Genomic DNA, 27516 nt, shown 5'->3' with positions numbered 1-27516 from the left:
AGATAAAATTACATCACAAAATCCACACTGGAGAGAGACCCTTCTCTTGCACTAAAGGTGAGAAATGTTTTGTTAGGAAAAGAAACATCACACAACACCAGCAAAACTACCCTGGAAACAACCCATTTACCTGCACAGAGTGTGGGAAAAGCTTCCGTCGTAAGGATAAGCTAATGTTGCACCAGAGACTCCACACAGGAGAGAGACCATTCTCCTGTACTGAATGTGGAAAACATTTCATTAGCAAATCGCACCTCTCCCAACACCAGAAAATCCACACAGGGGAGAGGCCATTCTCATGTAGTGAATGTAATAAAAGATTCACTGTGAAGAGTACTCTCACAAGTCACATGAGAATCCACACAGGTGAGGGACTATTCTCATGTAGTGAATGTAATAAAAGATTCACTGAGAAGGGTGCCCTCACCACACACATGATAATTCACATAGGGGAGCAACTATTCTCATGTAGTGAATGTAATAAAAGATTCACTGTGAAGGGTGCCCTCACAAAACACCTGACAATCCACACAGGGGAGCGACCATTCTCATGTACTGAATGTAATAAAAGCTTCCCTGTGAAGGGTGCTCTCACAAGACACATGAGAATCCACACAGGTGAGCGACTACTCTCATGTAGTGAATGTAATAAAAGCTTCACACAGAAGGGTGCCCTCACAAGACACATGAGAATCCACACAGGTGAGGGACTATTCTCATGTAGTGAATGTAATAAAAGATTCACTGAGAAAGGTACCCTCACCACACACATGAGAATTCACACAGGGGAGCGACCATTCTCATGTACCGAATGTAATAAAACCTTCCCTGTGAAGAGTACTCTCACAAGTCACATGAGAATCCACACAGGTGAGGGACTATTCTCATGTAGTGAATGTAATAAAAGATTCACTGAGAAGGGTGCTCTCACCACACACATGAGAATTCATACAGGGGAGCGACCATTCTCATGTATCGAATGTAATAAAACCTTCCCTGTGAAGAGTACCCTCACCACACACATGAGAATCCACACAGGTGAGGGACTATTCTCATGTAGTGAATGTAATAAAAGATTCACTGAGAAGGGTGCACTCACAAGACACATGAGAATCCACACTGGTGAGGGACTATTCTCATGTAGTGAATGTAATAAAAGATTCACTGAGAAGGGTGCCCTCACCAAACACATGAGAATTCACACAGGGGCGCGACCATTCCCATGTACCGAATGTAATAAAACCTTCCCTGTGAAGAGTACCCTCACCACACACATGAGAATCCACACAGGTGAGGGACTATTCTCATGTAGTGAATGTAATAAAAGATTCACTGAGAAGGGTGCCCTCACAAGACACATGAGAATCCACACAGGGGAACGACCATTCTCATGTACTGAATGTAATAAAAGATTCACTGTGAAGGGTGCCCTCACAAAACACCTGAGAATCCACGCAGGGAAGCGACCATTCTCATGTACTGAATGTAATAAAAGCTTCCCTGTGAAGGGTGCTCTCACAAGACACATAAGAATCCACACAGGTGAGCGACTATTCTCATGTAATAAATGTAATAAAAGCTTCCCTGAGAAAGGTACCCTCACCACACACATGAGAATCCACACAGGTGAGGGACTATTCTCATGTACTGAATGTAATAAAAGATTCACTGAGAAGAGTGCCCTCACAAGACACATAAGAATCCACACAGGGGAGCGACCATTCTCATGTACTGAATGTAATAAAAGATTCACTGAGAAGGGTGCACTCACAAGTCACATGAGAATCCACACAGGTGAGGGACTATTCTCATGTACTGAATGTAATAAAAGATTCACTGAGAAGAGTGCCCTCACAAGACACATGATAATTCACATAGGGGAGCAACTATTCTCATGTAGTGAATGCAATAAAAGATTCACTGTGAAGGGTGCCCTCACAAAACACCTGAGAATCCACACAGGGGAGCGACCATTCTCATGTACTGAATGTAATAAAAGATTCACTGAGAAGGGTACCCTCACAAAACACATGAGAATCCACACAGGGGAGCGACCATTCTCAGAGAAAAGATAGAAACAGAAATGATGGCAGAAAAAGACCAAATGGCCCATCCAGTCTTCTCAGCAAGCTCTCACACTTATTTTCCCATTCTTATCTGTTTCACCGACCACCAAGTTCAGGGCCCTTGTTGGTAACTGCTTGATTTGAATTTCCTGCCGCCCCCTGCCATAGATGCAGAGTAATGTTGGAGTTGCATGAGTACCGTTGATGCAGAGAGTAATGTTGGAGTTGCATGTAGTAAAAGCTTCACACAGAAGGGGGCTCTCACAACACACATGAAAACTCACACATAGGAGAGACTATTCTCATGCATTAAAATGGAAGTTCATTTATTAGGAAGCAAAATCTCTCAAAACACCAAAAAATCCATTTGCCCCACTACAAACCATTTACATGGCCTGATTGTGGGTAAAGCTTCCATGCTAAACAGACACTTAGGGGTAGATTTTCAAAGCATCGCCCATCTATGACCATTGTCTTGTGCCAAATGTGAGAAAAGCTTCATAAATAACTATATACTAATCTCGCACCAGAAAATCCACACAGGAGAGAGACCATTGTCTTGTACTGAGTGTGGGGAATCCGATCTCTCACTACACCAGAAAGTCCACACTGGAGTCCTGAGTGGAGGAAAACCTTCCTTGCTAAGTTTACATTAATCTTGCACAGGAAAGTTTAAACAGATGAGACCTTTTTCATATAATGAGTGTAATAAAACATTCTCACAGAAGACACATGAAAATCCACACAGGGGAGACATGAGATCATCCCCAATAAACCATGGCATACAAATGAGGTTCAATCTGATCAAGGTCTGCACAAAACAAACTCATATGGAGACCCTGCCCCGAGAGAGACCATTCTCATGCAATAAATGCAGAAGATGCTTTATTAGGAACGCTCGCATCTCACCGCGCCAGAAAATGCACACAGGTGACACGTGATGACATTTAACAAATGATGCAATCAAAGACCAAGAAAATGTGCCAGAACGATACGGAAATTGTTTGAATTATACTGAGTGCCACATGTCTGATGCATCGAGACACTCCCTGTGCATAGAACTCCCCATGGACTCCAGCAGGAAATTCCCTTTCACACAATGCAAGTGCTAAGAGGGCATTAGCAGCGACTTGGAGAGACTAAGATCAGACTCAGCCAGGGCCACTTTCACCCAGCAGTCTCCTCCATCTCTCCTGCCCCATTAATCTGATGCTGCTGCAGCTTTACTCCTTGTTGGCTGATGGGAGGGCAGTCACATGCTGTCTCCTCATTCTGGCCCATGCTGACCAATGCACGCACATCTCTACCTTCTTTCAGCCTTCGCAGGACCATGCAAGAGCAGCATGAGGCTACTTCCACCTTCTGACCCCTGCAGGCTGGTGCCAGTGTGGTGTTAGGGACCTTGTGCTATGGGCAGCGCTGGTACAAGAGTATTAAATACCCTAAGTGAACCTTCAGCCTTGTACCTCTTTCTCCCAAAATAACTTCAGTTTCATAGACCCTCCCCTGAGATAATTACATTCATTATGAAACCCACCACCATCTCAGTACAATCCTGTAATAATGGGTACTTTTAAATATGAAACTTTGCTTTATAAATATAATACATATGTGTCGAAATTATGTCAGCATCTGATGAAGGGGTCAGCTGAGAATGCTTGAATGCTGTGTACAATTCTGGTCGCCGCATCTCAAAAAAGATATAGTTGCGATGGAGAAGGTACAGAGAAGGGCAACCAAAATTATAAAGGAGGTGGAACAGCTCCCCTATGAGGAAAGGCTGAAGAGATTAGGGCTGTTCAGCTTGGAGAAGAGACGGCTGAGGGGGGATATGATAGAGGTCTTTAAGATCATGAGAGGTCTTGAACGAGTAGATGTGAATCGGTTATTTACACTTTCGAATAATAGAAGGACTAGGGGGCATTCCATGAAGGTAGCAAGTAGCACATTTAAAACTAATTGGAGAAAGTTCTTTTTCACTCAACGCACAATAAAGCTCTGGAATTTGTTGCCAGAGGATGTGGTTAGTGCAGTTAGTGTAGCTGGGTTCAAAAAAGGTTTGGATATGTTCGTGGAGGAGAAGTCCATTAACGGCTATTAATCAAATTTACTTAGGGAATAGCCACTGCTATTAATTGCATCAGTAGCATGGGATCTTCTTAGTGTTTGGGTAATTGACAGGTTCTTGTGGCCTGGTTTGGCCTCTGTTGGAAACAAGATGCTGGGCTTGATGAACCCTTCGTCTGACCCAGAATGGCAATTTCTTATGTTTTTATGTTCTATGTCAGGCCATATTATTATTTCCTATCAATAGCAGGCTGATTTAGCCATGCTGTATGTGATTGCGTCGCGACCTTCGTAGGCGGAGCTTCCCTCAGTGACCCATGCAAATCAGGCATCTCCTCCTCAGTCTATTGTTTTCCGCGAGCTGAATGCATGCAGGCTTTTTTTTCTCTCAATGACTTTTTTCAAATTGCGTTTTTTCGCATGTTTTCTCCGTAAACATGGCACCGAAACCTTCCGGTTTCAAATTCTGCCAATGCGGAAAAATTATGTCCCTCACAGATGGGCATAATTACTTTTATATTTGGCTCGGGCTTGATCACAACCAGGGATCTTGTCGTGATTGTGGGCGGATGTCCCCCTGAGCACGCCGACATTACGCTGAGCAAGTTGACAGGTTGAGATCATCAGGCTTTTATGCCGGGATGCCGTCTGCGCAGTCTTCGCCCAGCTGGGTGAAGACTCCATCATCTCATCATAAAAGAGCCTCCTCCCTGGGACCATGGGAGAAGCCTCAACTTCTACCACCGACTGGGCCCAGGTTCTCTTTACCTACTGTGCCCAAGAAAATTCACCAGGGGTCGAAAATCACTCCCCCGGTTTCCAAACAGGTCTTCTACGTCGTCCGGGGCACAGGGACCTGTCCCCAGCTCTTTGCACCCTACAACACCGTTAACATCGAAACACACAATCGATGCTCAAACATACGACGCATGTGCCGTCTACAGTGCCATCGGCACACTGAGCCGTCTATGTCGCCTACGAAGCAGCTGGCACCATCCACAATGCCTTCGAAGCACACTGCACCGTCCACGATGCCTTTGAAGCATGCTGTGCCATCTACGGCGCCATTGATGCATGCGGACCCTATGACGCATGCAACTTCCCAAAAGCATAAAATGAAGATGCATCATTCAACAGAACCTCACACTCAACATTCAAAGATGATGCACAAACACCGTGTGCATAAGGAAAAGCCAGCTACATCATTTGTACATTCTGGCTGCTCGTCTCATTCCCGAGCAACCCTCACAGATGAGGATATAGAGTTTTTCTCTGACCCGCCTTCTCCTTCCAGGGCGAGCTCCAACTGTGACGTCTCCATTTGTTCCGACTTGTTTTCATTCTCTAAAAGGAAAAGCCATTCTCCAACCTTGCATGAACCGTTGTTTAAAAAACAAAAACCTTTGCCTACTAGTCCTCCATTAAAACAGGTCGTAAGTGTACATGCTCAGAACATTCTCTTACCAACTCTTCCTACCCACCCACCTTCTAAAGGACGTGAAACTATGATGCTATGAGGCACCTTAGCATCAAAGGCCATGTCTAAAATATCTCAGGCGTTATCTACCTTTTTCAAAGATATAAAATCCATGGAAGGACCGAATGATCCCCCACAGGATTCTCCACCACCATCTTCTCCAGGAAAAGCACCTACTCCTCCACCAGGAAAACATATTTCCGCATTTCCAGGCCCAGACCACCCTTATAGCCCAGAATCGCCAATTACATCAGTCTCGTCCCCCTCTTCCTCCATGGGCATGCCGTCAGACCCACCGGATATCTTACCAGAACCCTACTCTCCACTGGAGGATCTCTCCTCCTCTAAATTTATTGAGAAAGTGGGGGCACTCCTCAGTGTAGAGACTGGAAAAGTGTCTGACCCCCGTACAGAGACACGATATACTGAAAATATTCGACATGCCTCATGAACCTAATGTGTTACCACCACATGCAGTTCTAGAAGGCGTTCTGCAAAAGATGTGGGAAGCTCCCTTGTCCACCCCTTCCACATCTAGGAAAACTGATTTAAAATTCTGTATGTGGAACTCACTGACTATATAACTCAGCTGAGCTTCCTCACAACTCAATTTTTGTTGAATCCGCAATGTCTAAGGCAAAGCGTCCAAAATTGCACGCCAACATGCCGCCAGGTAAAGACAACAAATATCTGGGCGAGTTTGGTCAGACGTCTTATGCTGCAATGCTATCATCCAAAATTAGTACTCATCAGTTCTATATGACTCAGTACCTATTTGAGTCCCTACAGAAGTTACGACCACTCTGCCTCACAGAAGACAATTCATTGCTGCAACCTTTCACAGATATAGAGGAAGGCTTACGTCATTTGCTACATTCAATTTATGAAAACTGAGACATCTGCAAGGACCTCGTCGGCAGCAATTGCGGCTCGACGCATAGTTTGGCTGCGTGCTAGTGCCATAAGGGACGATGTCCATGAAAAGTTGGCAGATATTCCCTGCAAAGCTCAAAATCTTTTCGGAGACCAATTTGCAGAGACTGTTTCAAAGTTAAAAGAACAAAACTTAGCGGTACTCTCTCTAACTTCACACTGATTACCATTCTATATCAAAAAAATATAACCCCTCGTATCGGCGAAGTGTTGCGGTCTCCACCGCTTCCCCTTCTTTTACTCTGAACAGTGCTCACCTCCGCTGCTGGAAACGCCGCGTTCCGCATGCCCGGGACTCCTGCGCCTCTGCTGGTTCCACGTGGCGTCCGCCATTGCTTGCCCGTCTCCCCGCTGCCTCGCGCGCGCGTGAGGACGCACACTATGTGCACACAGCTCCCGGAAGTCTGGCCCCGCCTGTGCTAATTAAGCCATGCCCTAAGCCTGATATAACCGGCGTCCGGACGCCTTCTCTTTGCCTTGCAACGAGGTTCACTACTGCCTAGTAGTTCTGAGTTGCGCTTCGTCTGTTCCTCGTTCCTGACTTGACCATTGGATTGCCTTTGACTTCGCTTCAGCCTGCCGCCTGCCTCCGACCTTGGTCCGTTCCTGACTTCGCCTCAGCCTGCCACCTGCCTCTGACCTTGGTCCGTTCCCGACTCCGCTACAGCCTGCTTCACTTCACAGCCAGCTACAGACTCCATTCCAGTCTACAGCCTGCTTCACTTCACAGCCTGCTACAGATTCCGTTCCAGTCTACAGCCTGCTCCAGTTCACAGCCAGCTACAGACTCCGTTCCAAGCTACAGCCTGCTCCAGTTCACAGCCAGCTACAGACTCCGTTCCAGTCTACAGCCTGCTCCGGTTCACAGCCTGCCATCGATTCTATCTCAGCCTTCAGCCGGTTCCCGGTCCAGTAATCTACAAACCCTGCCTCACGGTCCGGCTTGCTACAGGTATCGCTGCCGTTCGCTGTCCTGTCATCAGCTGGCCCTCGACCTGCATTGACGGCCTACAGACTATCTTTCTCTCTTTGGACTTTTCTTACTACACTCCCTGCCCAGGCTTTATCTGCTATTGACTCTGAGCGTTCTCCCAAGTCCCAAGGTTCCAGGACCCTACGGGCTCCTGCTGGGGGGCTCCTGGTTCCCGGGTGAACACCGCCAGCCTGTGGCTCCGCCTCCCGGCCTACCCTGTCACCCTGGATAGACCGGCCCAAGGGTCCACTATCCTGATTGCAGCACCCAACTGCAGCACGAAGAGCGTACCCAAGAGGTCAATTCCGTCCTTATCCTTCATTCAGATCAAAACCATTCACACAATCAAGGTCTTCTACACAACCTTCGCTACTGCATCAATGTTCACGACAACAACGCCCTTCTAGACAGACTTCAGCGCCCCCACAGAAGCAGCCTATGGCTTTTTGAAGGCTGTGACGCCATCCTCACCACTACCATTTGGAGGACACCTACAATTGTTACACAAACATTGGGAAACCATCACTTCAGATCGTTGGGTCCTACAAATCATAAAGGAAGGTTACCAATTGAATTTTCTAACCAGTCCCCCTTTGCCTCACATACCACCTCTTCACGGCTTCGAACATCAGATATCATCTTTAAAAACAAGTCTCAAAACTCCTTCTAAATGGATCCATTCAACTCCTTCCAACTCATCAAATGGATCAAGGATTCTACTCCCAATACTTCCTCATTCCCAAAAAATCAGGTTTTTGGCCCATTCTCGATCTCCAAGACCTCAACAAACATATCCAAAAAGAGAAATTCAAAATGACTTCTCTCAAGAACATACTTCCTCTCCGACAACAGAACGCTTGGATGTGTTCCATCGATCTGAAGGATGCGTACTTGCACATTCCCATGCACCCATCCTCCTGGCGTTTCCTGTATTTCCGAGTTCAGAACACTCATTACCAGTACAAAGTTCTACCATTCTGCCTTTCCTCTGCACCCAGAGTAGAATCACGAAGTGCCTAGCGGTGATGGTGGCTCATCTCAGACAACAATCAATCCAAATCTTTCCCTACTTGGACGATTGGCTTCTGGTAGCCTCAGACCCAGTTACGCTCAAGACCCATATAGCTACCACATTACAATGCCTCCACAATCTAGGGTTCATCATCAATTACGTTACCATATTACATAGGGTTCATTATCAGTCCCTGTTACCATATAACGAAATGTTCCCTGTTACTTCAAACTTTGTTGTATATGTAATTCATTGTAAAGCCTGTTGCTGCGTTATGTTACACTGTGAACCGAGGTGATGTTAACTAACGTGCCATGGTATATAAAAAACCCTTAAATAAATAAATAATGAGAAATCACATCTCCAACCCACTCAACTACTACAGTTTATTGGAGTAGTGATACACACCGTAAGCAACAGAGCTTATCTACCTTGGGACAGATCTCTCACCTTGTCGGATCTTGCACAACGTATGCACAGTCAAACATGTTCCTCTGCACGGCATATCCTCCAACTGCTAGGCCACATGGCGGCTGCCATCCATGTAGTCCCTCACCGAGACTACATATGCGACAACTGCAATGGGGCCTAAAATGCCAGTGGTGCCAATACAAGCAGCCTTTATCCAAAAAGGTTCACATTACTGCACCAATGAAATTGGACATTCAATGGTGGCTCTCCCACTCCAATCTCTCCATGGGTTCCCCATTCAGGATGCCTCCTTATCAATTGATACTCACCAAGGATGCCTCCCGAAAGGGCAGGGGAGCACACTTAACCACCTTAAAAACTCAAGAGTTATGGTCCCCCAGGGAATCAAAACTACACATAAATCTCCTCAAACTTTGGGCGATATGGAAAGCACTCCAAATCTTCTCCACTCAAGTAGAAGGGAGAAGACTCATAATTTATACGGACAATCAAGTCACCATGCTCTACATAAACAAAGAAGGCGGGTCCGGTTCATGGACTCTTTGCCGAGAAGACCTCCGCATACTTCATTGGGCGGAGTCGATGAACACATCCCTCCAGGCAACCTACTTACAGGGATTAGATAACATCACAGCGGACCACCTCAGCAGGATCTTCCAGCCACATGAATGGATGCTCAATCGAGAGGTGGCATCAACCCTCTTTCACGAATGGGGCTACTCCACACTTGACCTTTTGCGACGGAGGACAATCGACAGGTTCTCTGCTTTTATTCAATTTATCCTAGCAAACTTCGTTAAGCGCTGGATGCGTTTCTCATTTCGTGGACAGAGGATCTGCTTTACGCTTACCCTCCAATTCCGCTAATTTCCAGGACAATTCAAAAGTGTATGCAAGATGTATCAGACATGATTTTTATAGCTCCAGCGTGGCCAAGACAACCATGGTATGCCTATCTCCTTCGGCTATTCATAGTCCCCCCGATTTCTCTGGGAACCCACCCAGACCTACTGACACAAGCAGGAGGCGATCTTCTCCACCCAATACATCACTCATGCCACATAACGGCATGGAAATTGAACGGCAGATATTAAGTCACTTTGCACTTACCACTCAAATTGAGGATGTGCTTATTGCTTCAAGAAAACCTTCTACCAGACGTAATTACAAAAGTAAATGGCACCATTATTCCCAGTGGTGCAATCATAGAAAACTTGATCCTTTGTCCTCAAAGGTGCAAGAGGTTCTACACTACCTGCACCACCTTTACAAGTCTGGTCTCGCTACTTCGTCTGTGCGGGTCCACATCAGTGCGATTGCCGCATTCCACCACTTGCAAAGGGCTTCCGATTTCGCACCATCTCCTAGTTTCCAGATTCATGCGTGGGTTGCTATACCTGCGTCCTCCAACACTGAAACCTCCAGTTCCTTGGGACTTAAACATTGTTCTAGTGCAGTTATTGCTATCTCTGTTCAAACCTTTGGATGCTTCACACATTAAATATCTGTCCTGGAAAACAGTGTTCTTGGTGGTGGTTACATCAGCAGGGAGAGTCAGCGAACTACAGGCTCTAGTTCACTACCCTCCATACCGGGAATTCTTCCATGACAAAGTAACCCTTCGTCCTCATCCAATCATCTTACCAAAGGTGGTATTTGCATTCCATTTGAATCAACAATCCCCCTACCAGTCTTCCACGATAGAGATCAGCAGTTGCATTCACTTGGTTGCAAATGAGCTCTGGATTACTATAAACAGAGAACAGACTCGCAGTGTAGACCATTCCAGCTCTTTCCTTCAATCCCAATGCTCCGGGACAACCAGTTTCCTAAAGAACAATTGCCAACTGGTTATCCCAATGCATCCAATTTTGTTACAACAAACGTTCCCTAAAATTGAATGCTAAACCTCAAGCGCATCAAATTAGAGCCATGGTGGCATCGGTGGCACACCCCAAGAAAGTTCCATTACTAGATATTTGCAAGGCTGCAACGTGGTCCTCCTTACACACATTAACGTTGCACTACTGCTTACAACAATAATCAACCTCAGATGCCCCACTTGGTTCAGCAGACTTGTCAAACCTCTAACATTGGTAAGACTGTCTATCATTATAGGGACGGATGCCCTGGACTACCACAAACAATGGCAGGACCCCATCCATGGCTTGGGACACCCATACAGCATGGCTAAATCAGCCTGCTATCGATGGGGAAAAGCCAATTTACTTACCGTAAACAGTGTTACCGTAGATAGCAGATGATTTAGCCATGAGTTTCCACCCTCCTCCCTAGGCAACTTAAAAAAAAAAAAAAGCACTTGCTACTTCATTCTATCTTGGATACAAAGAGACTGTGGAGGAGATGTCTGATTCGCGTGGGAAGACACTGCGCAGCTGCACAGAGTTCAAACTCTGTGACTCACTGAGGGAAGCTACACCTATGAGGGTCGCGACATGCTCTCATACAGCATGGCTAAATCATCTGCTATCTACGGAAACACCCTTTACGTGCAAACTTGCTTTTATTCCTATTATCCAATGTATATTCTGCTTGATTACCTTCTCTGATTATTGCAATTAGCCTTTTAGTGTTATTTGTACCAATCCCCTTTGTCTAATTATTCCTATTAGCTAATAATAAATCCCTACCTGGCACTCAGGTGTTCTAACTCAATGTGTGTGTGTGAGAGAGAGAGGAGTATTAAGGTAAGCCTTGTCAGTTATTGGTGCAAGCCCTGTCAGTCACTAATATAAGGCGAGTGATCCTAGTCTCAGTCTGAATCTGGAACACCCTTCCCTCTCATTCCCACCCCCACTGCCTCTCTGTTTCCCCTGTGGATTAAGCAGCTCTCTGCTCTCACCTCCCAGCACACAGGGGAGTTGACAGTGAGGACTTTTACTGCTGGGCTGCCAGAGATGAAGAATTTAGAGCAGCTGGGAGCTACTGCCAGTGAGGAGGGGAAACTGAGCAATGGCCCCACCAGTTCTCCCCTCACTTCCAGTCACAGCAGGGGAGGTGAGGAGGGGGCCTCAGGAAGGCTGCAGAGAGCTGTGCTAGCTGAGCTCCCAACCCCTGTCCTTCCCACTCCCATCTATAAACAGGAAGTGTCACAGAACATGAATTTTAGTGTCTAGTCATTTCTTACCAGACACTGTAGAGGTCCATATAAAGGTGGATTGTCTGTTAAATCCAGTGGGAGCACTGAGAGGAGAGGATCACCTTGATGGCGGCTGGAAAGAATCAGTAAGTACTGCTTGCAGACATTTTTTAAACCTAAAAATATTGAGGAGAACCAAAGTATTGGGGTATATTATTTAGTGTGTTTGTGTGCTTTATTTTAAATAGGTAGTCAGAAAGTCAGGCAATATTGACTGGGTAAGTGAAACAGGGCATGCTAGAGAGAAAACTCCTAGATGGAATAAAAGACAGTTTTATGGAGCAATTGGCTCAGGAACCGACTAGGGAGGGAGCAATTTTAGATCTAATTCTCAGTGGAGCACAGGATCTGTATTGGGACCCTTACTTTTCAATATATTTTTCCCTATATGCATCCTTATTTTTCCCTATATGCATCACCTTGCACTTATCCACATTAAATTTCATCTGCCATTTTGATGCCAAATTTTCCAGCCATGTCGAAGCACAATTGAGCTGTGGAATTCATTGCCAGAGAATGTGGTTAAGAAAATTAGCATAGCGAGGTTTAGACAAGCTCCTGGAGAAGAAGTCCAGAAATTATTAACCAAGTTTATTTAGAGAATAGCCACTGCTTCTCAATGTGTGATAGCAGCATGGGAACTATTTACTGGTTGGGATCTTGCCAGGTATTTGTGACCTGGATTGACCACTAATGGAAGCAGGATACTGGGCTTGATGCACCCTCAGCCTCACCCAGTATGGAAATGTTTGTGTTCTTGTGTTGCCTATCTTCCCTAGTCAGGTTTCGTTTGTGGTCTGATGGCAGGATGGCATATATTTTGTTGCTATAGCTGCTGTTTTTTCTTTATACAGTGAGATTATAGAGCGTTTCTCCTACTCATTATATAAAGTATAAATCTGAGCTCCCAGTCTTTCCTCATCAAGCTGATGCTCTCCTTCCAGGTATAATGTATGAATCTGAGCTCCCAGTCCCAATATACCTGAGAGTGCGGTCCCAGCTGATCCTGAATCCTGCAGCCTTGTGTGCAGCATCAGCTCCTGCTGTCAGTGCTGGGCGAGGGCAGGAGAGGGTAGCAGTCAGAGGCAAATTGATTCATTTATTAGGAATGCAGGTGGCTGGTGGGCGTGAGGATCGCCTGGTAACATGCCTACCTGGTGCGAAGGTGGCGGACCTCACGCGTCACCTAGATAGGATTTTAGACAGTGCTGGGGAGGAGCCAGCTGTCATGGTACATGTGGGCACCAACGACATAGGAAAATGTGGGAGGGAGGTTCTGGAAGCCAAATTTAGGCTCTTAGGTAGAAAGCTTAAATCCAGAACCTCCAAGCTAGCATTCTCTGAAATGCTCCCTGTTCCACATGCAGATCACCAGAGGCAGGCAGAGCTCCGGAGTCTCAATGCGTGTATGAAATGATGGTGCAAGGAAGAGGGATTCAGTTTTATAAGGAACTGGGGAACCTTTTGGGGAAGGGGGAGTCTTTTCCTAAAGGATGGGCTCCACCTTAAACAGGGTCGAACCAGGCTTCTGGCAATCACCTTTAAAAAGGAGATAGAGCAGCTTTTAAACTAGAACAAAGGGGAAAGCCGACAGTCGCTCAGCAGCGCATGGTTCGGAGGGAGGTATCTTCAAAGGATACGAATGAAGCATTAGAATTAGGGCATCCCGACAGAAAATAACCAAGGGGATACTGCTGTACCAATGTACAAATTATATCACAATGACAGAGAGGAGCATCTTGGTGGTGGGGTGGTGCTTTATGTACGGGATGGCATAGAGTCCAACCGGATAAAGATCCTGCATGAGATTATTTATTTATTAGCTTTTATATATCGACATTTGTGGGTACATCATGCTGGTTTACAATATAACTGAAGGAGGAAATTACAAAAAACCAGGGTGGGGGGAGAGGGAGCAGATAGGAAGAGAGAAGGGGGCGAGAGAAGAGAGGGAAAAACATGAAGAGGAGAAAAGGAACAGTACCTGATGGAAAACAACAGAAGAACATAAGTAGCATTCCCTGTACGTACCAGGATCAGTCCAGACTGCTGGGTTGTGTCTCCCCTCCAGCAGATGGAGTCAGAGAGAAAACTGAAAGCACCTCCCAGATATACTGGTGTGCCACCTGCTGTCCTTCAGTATTTCCTCTGACTCCAGCAGATGAGAGACATAACCTGCGGTTTGTCCTGACTAAATTTCTTTCAGGTGTTTTTTGCTCTTTTCAGCCTAAACTATCTACGCTGTCTAGCTCAACTGGGGTTTTTCCTAGTTTAAAAAAAAAAAAAAAGGGTGATTATTTCTTGAGTGTTGTTAGGTTAACAGCAGTGCCTTTTTTGGCTCAGGGTTCAGGCAGGCGTGGAGAGCTTTGCTCTCCTTATTTACCCGGATTAAGTGTCCCCTTGGTCTCGGGGGAGAGTTCACCGGTGGGCCGGTCACCCTCCCCCACCTTGTTTGCCAGTGCTGACTGAAGAGGGCTGTCTTAAATTAAAAAAAAAAAAAAAAAAGTAAAAAGTACCTGTCGCGAGTACATAAGTCCTGCTGGTGGCAGGCAGTACTCTAGTTTATGCCCTAGCCTGCCGCGCTTACCAGGGACTCCGGAGGGGGTGGATTTTTGGTTCACCCGGCGATTTTTTCTAGCTGCTGTTTGGCGCGCTTTTTTGCTGAGCACTTACTTTTGGCGCGTCTTCGGTCCTGTCTTCGGATGCCGCGAGCTTCGGCCTGCACGGCCTGTGGCAGGGCGGGGGCGCGACTCTCCAGGGAGGGTCTCTGCTCCCGTTGTATTCCCGGGGGCGAGGGACCCTCCCGGGGGCCGAGCGCTGCCCGCAGCGGTACTGTGGCGTCTTCGTCGGCACGGCAAGGGAGACTGGCTGCCGCGCGGTCGTCAGCCCCGCCTCCCTGTGAGAGGGAGCCGGCGGCCATTTTAGACGCGCGGCAGCCTGCTGAGTTGGATTCGGAGGATGAGGGTTTCTCTCCTCTCTCGCCGCCTGATTTAAGCCCGCGCAGCGGAACTGACCTGTTGGGTCCTCCAGCCCCTCCCCCTTCGGGCTCCACTAAACGGAGGGTTCCTTTTTCCTCAAAATTCGTGCTCTTAATGCATCAGGCATTTTTAGAAGCTGAGGCAGGCTGGGAGCCGGACGACCCCCCCCCCCCGCGAAGGTTCCTAGGGTTTCTCCCAGTACAGGTTTAGCGGGGGCGACTGGAAAAGCGGGAGCTTCAGGGGGAGCCGGCAACATTTCTTTAGGGGGCGCAGGTGATCCAGGAAGACTTGATGTCGACCAGGTATCTCCGGATGCTGCGGAGGCAGCGGTCTCGGAACCACAGGAGGCTCTCGAGGGGGATGACCCCGAAATTTTGCGCCTGTTTGGCAAGGATGAGCTTAATTTCCTCATCCAGCATGTGTTAAAGGAATTAGAGATTCCCGCCCTGCAGCAGGACACAGATACGTCAACGGGGGATGTAGCTATGGCGGGTTTGAGGGCCCCCCCCGCAAACTTTTCCTTTACATCCCAAGGTTGTACAGTTGGTTTCTAAAGAATGGGAGGTCCCAGAGGCATCCCTGCGTGTTAGCAGGGCAATGAATAGGTTGTACCCTCTGCCCTCCCAGTCTTTGGAAATTTTTAAGGTTCCTGCCGTCGATTCGGCGGTCACCGCTGTGGTGAAGCACACTACCATTCCGGTCACGGGAGGCGTAGCGTTGAAGGATCTTCAGGATAGGAAGTTAGAGGTGCTCCTGAAGCGCATGTTTGAAGTGGCGGCCCTGGGGGTCCGTGCGGCAGCTTGCAGCAGCATGGTGCTGAGAGCCACTCTCCGCTGGGTTCAGCAGTTGCTTACCACGCAGGAGCTCCCACCTGCCGAGGCGGAACAGGCCAACTGCGTGGAGGCGGCGGTCGCTTACACAGCGGACGCCTTGTATGATTTGTTACGAACTTCTGCCCGTACTATGTCCTCAGCGGTCGCTGCTCGCCGATTGCTTTGGCTTCGCCGTTGGTCGGCGGATGCCTCGTCTAAGTCGCGTCTGGCCGCCTTCCCCTTCAAGGGGAAGTTATTGTTTGGTGAGGAGTTGGACCAACTCATCAAGGACCTGGGGGATAATAAGGTGTATAAGTTGCCGGAGGACAAGCCCCGTCAATTTCGTCCTTTCGGAAATGCGCGATCCCGGTTCCGGGGGCAGCGCAGATTTCGCTCCGGAAGGGGGGGTTCCTTTTCGCAGAAACAGCAAGGCCCAAGGTCGCAGTCGTGGTCTCCTTGGTCTTCTTCCTTTCGTGGCAGACGGCCGCAGCGATTGGGAGCTTCCCAGCAACCGTCCGCTGGGAAACCTCCCCAATGAAGGCGCGCTGGCCCACTCCTCCTTCCCCCGCATCGGAGGTCGGTTATCCCAGTTTTGGGAGGAGTGGGCCAAAATCACGTCGGATCAGTGGGTTCTCGACGTGGTGCGCTACGGTTACGAGTTGGACTTTGCTCGGCCCCTCCGGGACTTTTTTATGATATCGCCTTGCGGGCCTCGAGAAAAGCAGCTGGTTATCGCCCAGACGGTAAACCACTTACGGGCCCTCGGAGCAGTGCTACCCGTTCCCTCGGACGAGACAAGAACGGGCCGCTATTCCATTTATTTCCTAGTTCCGAAGAAGGAAGGTACGTTCCGTCCTATTCTGGATTTGAAGCGAGTAAACAAGGCGCTACGCGTTCCCCGGTTTCGCATGGAAACTCTACGGTCTGTTATTGCGGCCGTCCACAAGGGAGAGTTTTTGGCTTCTTTGGATCTAGCCGAGGCGTATCTCCACATCGGAATCCGGGAACGGCATCAGAGATATCTGAGATTCATGGTGTTGGGAGAACATTACCAGTTTTGCGCCCTCCCATTCGGCCTAGCTACGGCCCCGAGAGTGTTCACCAAGGTTCTTGTGGTGGTCGCAGCCGCCCTGCGACGTCAAGGGGTATTGGTACATCCCTACCTGGACGATTGGCTCATACGGGCGAAATCGGAGAGCGACTGCAACAGAGCGGTCCAGTTGGTGGTGCAGCAACTGCAGTCGCTAGGCTGGGTGGTCAACTTTGCGAAAAGCCAGCTGATTCCAAGTCAGCGGTTGGAATTTTTGGGAGCACGTTTCGATACCCTGGTGGGCAAGGTATTCCTGACTCAGCAGAGGATGGAACATCTGATGTGTCAGGTGCAGAGGCTGCTGGGTCTCCATTTGCCCACAGCCTGGGATTATATGCAGGTCATTGGACATATGGTGTCTACTCTGGAGATGGTACCGTGGGCTTTTGCTCATATGCGGCCCTTGCAAAGGGCTCTTCTTTCGCGCTAGGGATCAGAAATCCGAGGATTACGGAGTACAGTTACCTCTGTTGGAGCCGGCGCGGTCCAGTTTAGCGTGGTGGTTGGTCCCGGACAATCTGCTTCAAGGAGTGGACCTCGAGCCCCCCAATTGGGTCATAGTGACGACGGATGCCAGTCTGACCGGTTGGGGAGCTGTCTGTCACTCGCGTGCGGTACAAGGATCGTGGACCCCTCGCCAAGCTTCGTGGTCCATCAACCGTCTGGAGACCAGGGCGGTCCGCCTCGCCTTGCGTCAGCTTCTGCCCTTAGTACGGGGACGGGCGGTTCGGGTCCTCACAGACAACGCCACCACGGTAGCTTACATAAACCGCCAGGGCGGCACGAGAAGTCAGCAGGTGGCGGTCGAGGCGTCCTTGTTAATGGCCTGGGCGGAGCGCCATCTCGCCCGCATCGCGGCCACTCACATCACAGGCGTAGACAACGTGCAAGCGGATTATCTCAGTCGCCAGCACTTGGATCCCGGGGAATGGGAGCTCTCGGACCAGGCGATGGGTCTCATCACCCGGCGATGGGGAGTGCCGCGACTAGATCTGATGGCAACTCGGCTCAATGCCAAGGCGGTGCGTTTTTTCAGCCGGAGGCGAGAACACGGTTCGGAGGGGGTGGATGCCCTAGCGATTCCATGGCCTCATCACATCCTCCTATATGTGTTTCCCCCCTGGCCCTTGGTCGGCAAGGTGTTGAGGCGTCTAGAATCCCATCAGGGGCCAGTGATTCTGGTGGCTCCCGAGTGGCCAAGAAGACCATGGTTTGCCGACCTCGTCAATCTAGCCAGGGACGGGCCTTTGCGGTTGGGCCACCTTCCGAACCTTCTTCGTCAAGGACCAGTATTTTTCGATCTAGCGGATCGCTTTTGTCTGGCGGCTTGGCTTTTGAACGGAGGCGCTTGAGAAGGAAAGGTTATTCTGAACCGGTGATTTCTACCTTGCTTCGCGCGCGGAGACCCTCTACCACGCTTGCTTATGCCAGGGTGTGGAAAGTTTTTGATTCCTGGTGCGCGGCCGCCCAAGTTCAGCCTCGTCGTGCGGTAATCGCGGACATCCTTACTTTTCTTCAGGATGGTCTGAAGAAGGGGTTAGCTTACAGTTCGCTAAGGGTCCAGGTGGCGGCTCTGGGTTGTTTGAGGGGAAAGATTGAAGGCTCCTCTCTCGCGTGTCACCCGGATGTCTCCCGATTCTTGCGCGGGGTTAGAAATTTGCGTCCTCCTCTCAGAGCCCCTTGTCCTTCCTGGAACCTGAATTTGGTTCTCAAGGGCCTCACCGTCGCGCCCTTTGAGCCGTTGAAGCGAGCCACCTTAAAGGATCTCACCCTCAAGACAGTGTTTTTAGTAGCTATAGCGTCAGCGCGTCGGGTATCGGAGCTGCAGGCACTCTCGTGCAGGGATCCGTTTTTGCGTATCTCTGATGCCGGGATCTCGTTACGTACGGTTCCCTCGTTCTTGCCTAAGGTCGTATCGGCTTTTCACGTCAATCAGTCCGTGGACTTGCCGTCGTTCTCGGAGAACGAGTTGCGGTCTTCTCATGGTTCCGACTTGAAGCGTTTGGATGTTCGGCGAGTGCTCTTGCATTATTTGGAGGTCACCAATGCTTTTCGGCGGTCGGATCATCTGTTCGTGTTGTGGCAGGGGGCCAAGAAGGGTTTACAGGCCTCTAAAGCAACTATTGCCCGATGGCTGAAGAGCGCGATAGTGGCCACGTACATTGGGTGTGGTAAGTCCATTCCAGACGGGCTTAAAGCTCACTCTCTCCGTTCACAGGCGTCTTCCTGGGCTGAGAGTACTCTAGTCTCTAGCCAGGAGATTTGCAGAGCGGCCACTTGGAAGTCGTTGCATACGTTTGCCCGACATTATCGGGTAGATGTTCGGGGGCCGTCAGCGGATTCTTTTGGCAGCAGTGTGATTCGAGCGGGACTCTCGGGGTCCCATCCCATTTGAGGCGGCTTGGGTACATCCCAGCAGTCTGGACTGATCCTGGTACGTACAGGGAAAGGAAAATTATGTTTCTTACCTGATAATTTTCGTTCCTGTAGTACCAAGGATCAGTCCAGACGCCCGCCCTATATGGTGCAGGAGACTCCGCTCGAATTCTTTTTCTGCAACACTTCTGATTTGAACATGGTAAGTGAAATTTTCCTCCTGTCTTTTTTGGAGAAATAATGTCTTCGGACCGTAGATTTGTTGTTCGCTTCGTTTGCGTTCTCTTAATGTTTGCCTTGTGTGCAGGCCATTACGGTTACCTTACTTACTACTTGAGCTAGACAGTTCATATGGTTATTTTTTGGCTAAGGGTGCGGAGGAGTTCTTCTTCTTCTTCTGCTTTGTTATCCATTATACTGAAGGACAGCAGGTGGCACACCAGTATATCTGGGAGGTGCTTTCAGTTTTCTCTCTGACTCCATCTGCTGGAGGGGAGACACAACCCAGCAGTCTGGACTGATCCTTGGTACTACAGGAACGAAAATTATCAGGTAAGAAACATAATTTTCCTTTGCAAACTATACACTCAGAAAGGGACTGTGTATAACCTTATACACGCCAAAAAGTATTATATACAATAATTAAAAAAAGTATTATATACAATAGTATACATTGTCTTTAACTAGTACATACAGGAGACACTATATATGACATTACAGATTATGTGTTCAGAAAGGCAACTATATATAGACTAGCAGGGTTGCTATAGGAAATAAGTAAGGTTTAAGGGATAGCTGAGTGGGGACTAAATGCACAATTGAATCTTTATGGGTAGAAATACCTTGTGTGTTTGGGAAGAGTATAGTGATAGGAGTATACTACCTTCCACCAGGCCAAAATGGGGAGACAGTGAAATGCTAATAGAAATTAGGGAAGCTAACCAAAGTGGTAGTGTGGTAATAATGGGAGATTTCAATTACCGGCAACAAAGAGGGAAACCAATTAGAATTTAAATTTTCGCCTATAGTGACAGTGTCATCAAGCCAGACATTGTGTTTTCAACCCAAAATCCAACCGGACCTCTAATCATTCGCCATCACTGTGGAACCTATTTTTATTAATTGAAACTATTTTTTTGAATTTTTTAAATATTTGTGTTTATCATAAAAGGTCGAAATTCAGTCAAGACGACTTTCAATTAACAGTCTTGAAAGAACATTTCACTCCATTGTCAATGTAAAGAGGAAAAGTTGATAAGCACACTCTCAATGCACAGTATACACACAGCCCTACACGGCCGGTGTTTCGCATGCCAAGCTTCTTCAGGGGCATCTAAATAACATCAGCATAGGAATATTTGCCTAGAATAAAAGAAACAGTCTTAGCAAACTATTTTCATAATAAAATTGAAAATAGGACTTATCTGACCACCATAGGCTACCGGTTCAAAATGGACACGAAGTCGCCATAGTTCTTCTGCATCGCAAGGAGGAAACGAGGCTGACGTCGACGTCTTAATAAATATTCAGCAGATGTGATGTCATACAATGACGTTTAACAATGCAAATCATAAAAATCATTGATTAATTAGTATCATATCAAATAAAACAAGCACTATATCATAGGAAAAAATGACATGTTTGAAAAACTGAGAATTGAAAGTTATTCCAGAAATGTATGTAATTCAAGATCAGTATTTAATCGTGCCGGATTCACTGTCCCCAGACAATAAATCCAACGCTGTTCTGATTTTAAAAGCTGTGCTTCACAATTTCGCCCACGCCAATGTATTGGTACATGATCAATGGCACAAAAGGTAAGATCGCTAAATGTATGGTTATGAGCCAAACAGTGTGCAACCAAAGGTTCATCAACACGGGAAATTTTTATATTTATTTATTTATTTTTTAGATTTTTATATACCGGTGTTCCTATATGAAATAAAGATCACATCGGTTTACATTGAAACAGAACATGAAAATTGCCAAAAGGCATTACATAGAACAAGGTTATGAAACTTGGAACAGTGTACATAAGTTCAAAATTTAACAATAACGTTTGTAACATTGATGACCAAAAGATAAGGAGAAAAAAAAAAAAAAAAAGACTTAAACAATTAAGTTGACAGATATTAGATCGATGTTCAATCATCCGCGTTTTGAGAAGGTGCTTGGTTTTTCCGACATACAGTAAATCACATGGACAGCGGATTAAATAAACCACCATTGTAGACGTACATGAAGTCATATATTTCAGAAAAATTGTGTAACCTGATTTCAGAGTGATACTCTTAGTCACTGTCATAGACATTGGGCAGACAGAGCAATTATTGCACGGTTGGTGTGAACCCATAACTGTATTATTGTTGTCATCGGTGACAAAATCAGAATGTACCAACATATTCTTCAAATTGGATGCTCTGGAAAATGTAATTCGAGGGGGAGATTGGAATACCCCATGCAACTGTAACACATGCCAATTGTCATAAATGGCTTTTCGGATCTTATATGCTTGAGGAGAAAATGGTAAAACGCAGGTGTACAAAGAAGGATCGTCATTGGAAATGGTGGGAAGAAACAACCACTCACGATGTGCAAACTTAGCACGCAAGTAAGCTTTGCAAATGCATGAGCGTGGGTACCCACGTTGTAAAAAACGTTCAAAAAGACCTTTTGCATGTATTTCAAAGTCACCGCAGTAGTACATAATCTCCGTAATCGAATGAATTGACTAATTGGTAAATTAGCCTTTAGATCAAGATCCAACTAAACGATTACAAGTGACCATCATGAAATTAGTTGACGCTGGTTCTAAATCTGGTTTTCTAATGGCCAAAGAAGCAAAATTTTTGATTAAATCACATCCACGGGTACCTGTTTTTTATACATTGCCCAATATACACAAGAACTTAGAATGTCCACCTGGCCGTCCTATAGTTTCAGGATGTGGATCCCTTTTAAAACCGCTATCAAGATTCATAGACAAATATTTGGCACCATTTATTCCTCAAATGTCTACTTTTATTCGAGATTCCTCAGAAATGGTTCTATTTTTAGAACAGCTTACCATGGATACTACTGATTTAAAATTGGCCACTTTGGAAGTAGAGGCTCTCTACACTTCTATTCCGCAAGATGAAACACTCAAGATTGCTGGAATTTATTTTGATCGCCGGCCACGTCCTCATCGTGTTCCCAGTCAATTTTTGTCAAATCTCTTAGAGATTGCTTTAAAAGAGAACTTTTTTGCATTTGCTCATCGTTTTTTTCAAAAAAATACACGGGACCACCATGGGTGCGACTATGGCCCCCGATTTAGCAAACCTGTATATGGACACTTTTGAAGACCATTGGCTAACTCAAAACCCCTTTTCCAATCAGCTGGTGATATGGAAACGTTATATAGACGACGTTTTGTAGTTTGGAGAGGTTCTTATGACAGCTTTACATCATTTTTGAATTGGCTTAACACCTGTGATATTCATTTAAAATTTACATCAGAGATCAATGATTCCTCCATATCCTTTCTTGACATTCGGATCACCCTCACTGGAGATGGTTTTATGACCTCAATTTTTTGAAAATCAGTATGCTCCAATACTTATCTTCACTTTCAAAGTGCTCATCCTAGAACTTTCAAAGCTAATTTACCAATTAGTCAATTCATTCGATTACGGAGATTATGTACTACTGCGGCTGACTTTGAAATACATGCAAAAGGTCTTTTTGAACGTTTTTTACAAAGTGGGTACCCACCAAGGACACAGAGGACAACATCGACAGTGTATTTTTATGAATAATAGCCTTTATTACTTGTGCGCACAAGGAAGTCAGTAAAAGACTGACTTGACTTGTGCTTGAATTGGTCATTCTTAAATAGCGTTTTCTGCAATAATTAAAAACAACACTCCTTTGATTTAGGGTCACAAGGTTACGAGAAACATTTGTTTAAACATTTTCTCAGCGCCCTGAGAAATTAACCTTGACGATATCTAAGTTTTACAGCCCTTTTCCTGGGAACATGCAACTTGAAAAGATACATCCTTTCTTTTATTTATCAAGAGAAAGAGAGAAAGAAAAACAGACTATCTTGATTTACAAGTCAGCAGTGCCCCCTGGACCTCACATGCTGCATCTGTATTAAACAGATGGCCCCAATATTTCTTTATTATCGCAGTCGCTCCTTTTTTTGTCCAGGGGCATGCTGCTTGCCTTAAAAATTAGTTATACTTTCACTCATAGTGCATAATCTGCTAAACTCTTCATCCATAGCTATCCAATTATCTAAAACTACTTCTTTAAGAGATTTAATTTCTTGTTGCATTAGTCCCATAATCTTCATTGTCTCATTCATAGTGACTTCCACAGTGGCAGAAAGATTCTTTAATGCACTTTCAAGTTCAAAAACACCTAAACCAGGAAAAATAGTCCTCAAAATACGATGAAAGTATCACAGTCCATCTGAAAATTGAGTAAGTGACCTGCGCCTTTTCTTAGGGGCAAATCAGTTCTGTTGAAAGAAGACACTGGTATAATATATCCAAAGGAAAACTGAGCAGTAGTATTGAAGGAAATAGTCTTTACTGCTCCCCACAGTGCAAAGAACCATAGTCCTGAAGTACTATAAACTGATAGTCTGCTGTCATTCACTTTTACCTCAGAGGTGGTGAAGTAGATTTGTGATATGTTCCTTCCAGTTACAACAGGAAGGCCCAGCACAGAGCAGCCTTGCTCTTCAATATAAGCCTTGGCAAACAGAAGCATGGGTAAAGGGGTGTACTCATCATGAATATAGTTCCCAGTAACCTGAAGTTGGCATCATAACCAGGACAGGTTCCTTGAATCACTTTATTCAAGCAATTCCATAGGGCACAGCATGGCTATTGCATAGACCTGACTGGCCGCTCTTGCTGTGGTCACAATGAGGTAGGAGTCCTGTTTAAAGCATGGCGGATGCTTATAGTCCACGCAGTATGAAGGATGCGCCCCGAGGAGAACCGCCATCTTGTTGTAAACCTTTATATAGGGAGAGCAGGTCCATGTTTAGTTCATGGTCAAAACATCATGCACAAAGTTCCATCGTGCGGACAGACAGACGATATTTCACACACATAGTAAACCTTTTGGTAGGTGACGGCCCATCATATCGGTGCCATGTGCCCAGAGAAGCAAAAAGGCAGGGTCCTGTCCGTCCCAGTAGCCTCGTGAGAGAGTTCTATGTCCCGGAGCTTCCTGCTGTGTAGTACTGTTGGCTCTTTGCATTAAGAAAGATGTAACCCAAGAGGGGTGTCCTTCCAAATTTTACTGTGCAGAATGTGAGGTTTAAAATACCTGATAAAGTCCTCTCCACCTGGGAGCCCAGGAGTTCCTTTGCGCCCGAAAAATCTCAAAAAAACCCCAAAGTCCCCTGGTTTTCACACTCTCAGTGTACACTGGAGGAAAAGATACTCGCACTTTCTGCCAGTGTGAAGTCAAAACTTTCTGCAACATAAACAAATAATGGTTAAGATATACCTTCTGGGAAAATATAAGAGCAGTGGAGGGTTTTTAGCATTAGACCAATAGCCATTGGTCGTCCAGTGACTATCTCTAGTGGGGTGAGTCCTGTCTTGGAATGGGGTGATGCCTACAAAGCTATTAGAGCTAAAGGGAGAGCTTGTAGCCAGGTTAAGTGTGCTGCAGCCATGATAATGCCCAGCTTAGTTTTTAGCCTGCCATTGAAGTTTTCTATAAGGGCAGAGGCTTGAGGTCTGTAAGGTGTGTGAAACCTGAGAGAGATTCCTAATGCATTACTTAATGATACAACGATGGCATTCACAAAGTGTTTCCCCTGAACACTATCAATAGATTCTGGGATTCCATATCTTGGAATAAACTCTTTCAGTAAAATCTTAGCTACAGAGATTGCATCTGCCTTTATTACTGGAAAAGCTTCCTCTTTATCCTGAGACACTGCAAAACATTGTTAGTACATACTTGTAAGTTTGGCATTGGGGTAATTCAATAAAGTCAACCTGGATCTGCAAGAGAGGGCCCAGGGGGCGCTTTTAGTTGTGCAGGAGTGACGATCAAGCCCAAGGAGACCTTGTACAAATTACATTGCATACACTGAGAACATATGGTATTAGTCAGAGCCCTGTAACCCCCACCAGTGATGAAAGAACAGGCCTGTTAGTGCGGTAGGAGCTGCATGAGATGCCTGGTGAAGGGAGAGTAGGATATGGGGCAGTATGTGCCGGGGGGCCATTACTTCGCTATTTGGGCCGAACCATATCTGATCTTGTCCCTGATTGTGGATTGTGGCCCCTCCTTTTGTCCCCACAATATCCAGTCACCTTTATCCTGTGCCTGCCACTGTATCAAATTTTTAATAGTAAAATCTTTGTTTTCCTTAGTAAAAGGCATCTTGCAACTCCTACTGTACTGTTGCCAGCCCGAGAGGCAATAAGATAGCTTCCAGCAAAGCTTTTAACAAAGGACCACTCCCAATCATTTCCCCATCCACTGCCAAAAACTCCTTCACCTTCCACAATGCCCCACAAGTGAGACACAATCCCCCTCCCCCGGTGAGAGGTCCAGCCTACACCGGACACACACACACACAGCACATTCAATCTGCAGCGAGCCTGCACTATCATGGAGAGTAAACTGCGCCAGCGTTAGAGAGAGGGATATCTTTTAAGCCTGCCCGGGCTTGTAATTCACATTCCATTAACATTGCACAATCAGGGTCTGGAACATCTAAATCAATTATTTCTGGTCACAAGGTAACAGGGGTGAGAGCAGGACAGAGATGATATTCCTTGATTGTAAAAGGAGTTCATACTTTATCATGCGTTCCAGAAACAAAACATAATATCTTATTTTAATTGACACATTTGAAATTTACCTTTTAATACTTTAAGACCTAATGAATGCAGAAAATATTTTTCTACTCCAATATGGCTTATGCAAAACTGGGTGAGACAATACAAAAGAACATTAACAAAGTAAGGTATCTTAAGCTTCTGGGATAACTGTCAGTGCTATAAACTATAAATGTTGTAAGTCATGGTTAATTCTGAATCCTTATTTTGTGTGATTGACTCTAATTACAGACACTACATTACCATGCTATAGTTAATTCTTAGAAACATAGAAACATAGAAATGACGGCAGAAGAAGACCAACCGGTCCATCCAGTCTGCCCAGCAAGCTTCACACATTTGTTCTCATACTTAACTGTTTCTCTTGGCTCTTAGTAACCTTATGTTCTAATTCCCTTTTCACCCCCACCATTAATGTAGAGAGCAGTGCTGGAGCTGCTTCCAAGTGAAATATTAAGTTTGATTAGTTGGGGTAAGCGGCAGCATAGCTCTCTGCCATGAAGCAGAGGGCAATGCTGGAAATGTGTGAAGTATCAGTTTTTTCTTTTCCCCTGTCATTGAAGCAAGGAGTCATGCCGGACATGCACCGAAAGTGAAGAATGCCTTGAAAGTCACATTAACTATCATCAAATATTGAAAAGCCTAATAATTGGTAATACCTATAAGCCCATGAACCCATCCCTGTTTTTTTTTTCTTTTTTTCTTTTCTTTTTTTAATTGGGAGATGGATGCCCTTCATCCTTCTACTCTGTGAAGGTGGACACCTACCACCGGCCACTGGCATCCCGCTCCGTTAATGCCTCTGTGGCTACTGCCGCTCCATGCAGTGTTTTACTACCTGCTCTTTATATGCGTCCTCTAGAACTGATGGATCCCATCCCTGGGTTTTTTTATTATTTATTTAATTGGGAGATGACAGCCCTCCATCCTTCCGCTCCGTGAAGGTGGACACCTACCACTGGCCACTGGCATCCCGCTCCGTGAATGCCTCTGTGGCTACTGCCGCTCTGTGCAGTATTTTACTACCTGCTCTTTATATGGACACCTACCACTGGCCACTGGCATCCCGCTCCGTGAATGCCTCTGTGGCTACTGCCGCTCTGTGCAGTATTTTACTACCTGCTCTTTATATGTGTCCTCTAGACCTGATGGATCCCATCCCTGTTTTGTTTTTTTGTTTTTGTTTTTATTTAATTGGGAGATGACAGCCCTACATCCTTCCCGGCTACCTTAAGTTAGGAGTTTTTACATCTTCACATCCTTTTCTATTTTCT

At 46.2% G+C, this 27516-nt stretch overlaps 1 protein-coding gene across 1 annotated transcript; it reads left to right on the top strand.

Annotated features, from left to right (window-relative positions):
* The first annotated feature begins 684 nt into the window (after nt 1-684).
* On the top strand, nt 685-19718 carry LOC115086286 (gastrula zinc finger protein XlCGF57.1-like). The gene is made up of 4 exons (XM_029592720.1): nt 685-1626; nt 17742-18022; nt 18910-19171; nt 19684-19718. Exons 1-4 carry the CDS (start codon nt 687-689, stop codon nt 19716-19718), a joined length of 1518 nt encoding a protein of 505 aa, XP_029448580.1. The 5' UTR covers nt 685-686.
* Nucleotides 19719-27516: the final 7798 nt, after the last annotated feature.

Source organism: Rhinatrema bivittatum, chromosome 2, assembly GCF_901001135.1.
Source record: "Rhinatrema bivittatum chromosome 2, aRhiBiv1.1, whole genome shotgun sequence".
NCBI lineage: Eukaryota > Metazoa > Chordata > Amphibia > Gymnophiona > Rhinatrematidae > Rhinatrema > Rhinatrema bivittatum.
This window is presented reverse-complemented; position numbering and strand designations above follow the sequence as displayed.

Bases quoted from the DNA above. Each gene is read 5' to 3' on its own strand.
- LOC115086286 (XM_029592720.1), top strand. From the start codon at position 687: ATGAGAATCCACACAGGTGAGGGACTATTCTCATGTAGTGAATGTAAT. The intron at 1,627-17,741 runs GTGAGGGACTAT...GGGTCCTCACAG, and splicing joins ACACATGAGAATCCACACAG to ACAACGCCACCACGGTAGCT. The intron at 18,023-18,909 runs GTGCGTTTTTTC...TTCTTGCCTAAG, and splicing joins CTCGGCTCAATGCCAAGGCG to GTCGTATCGGCTTTTCACGT.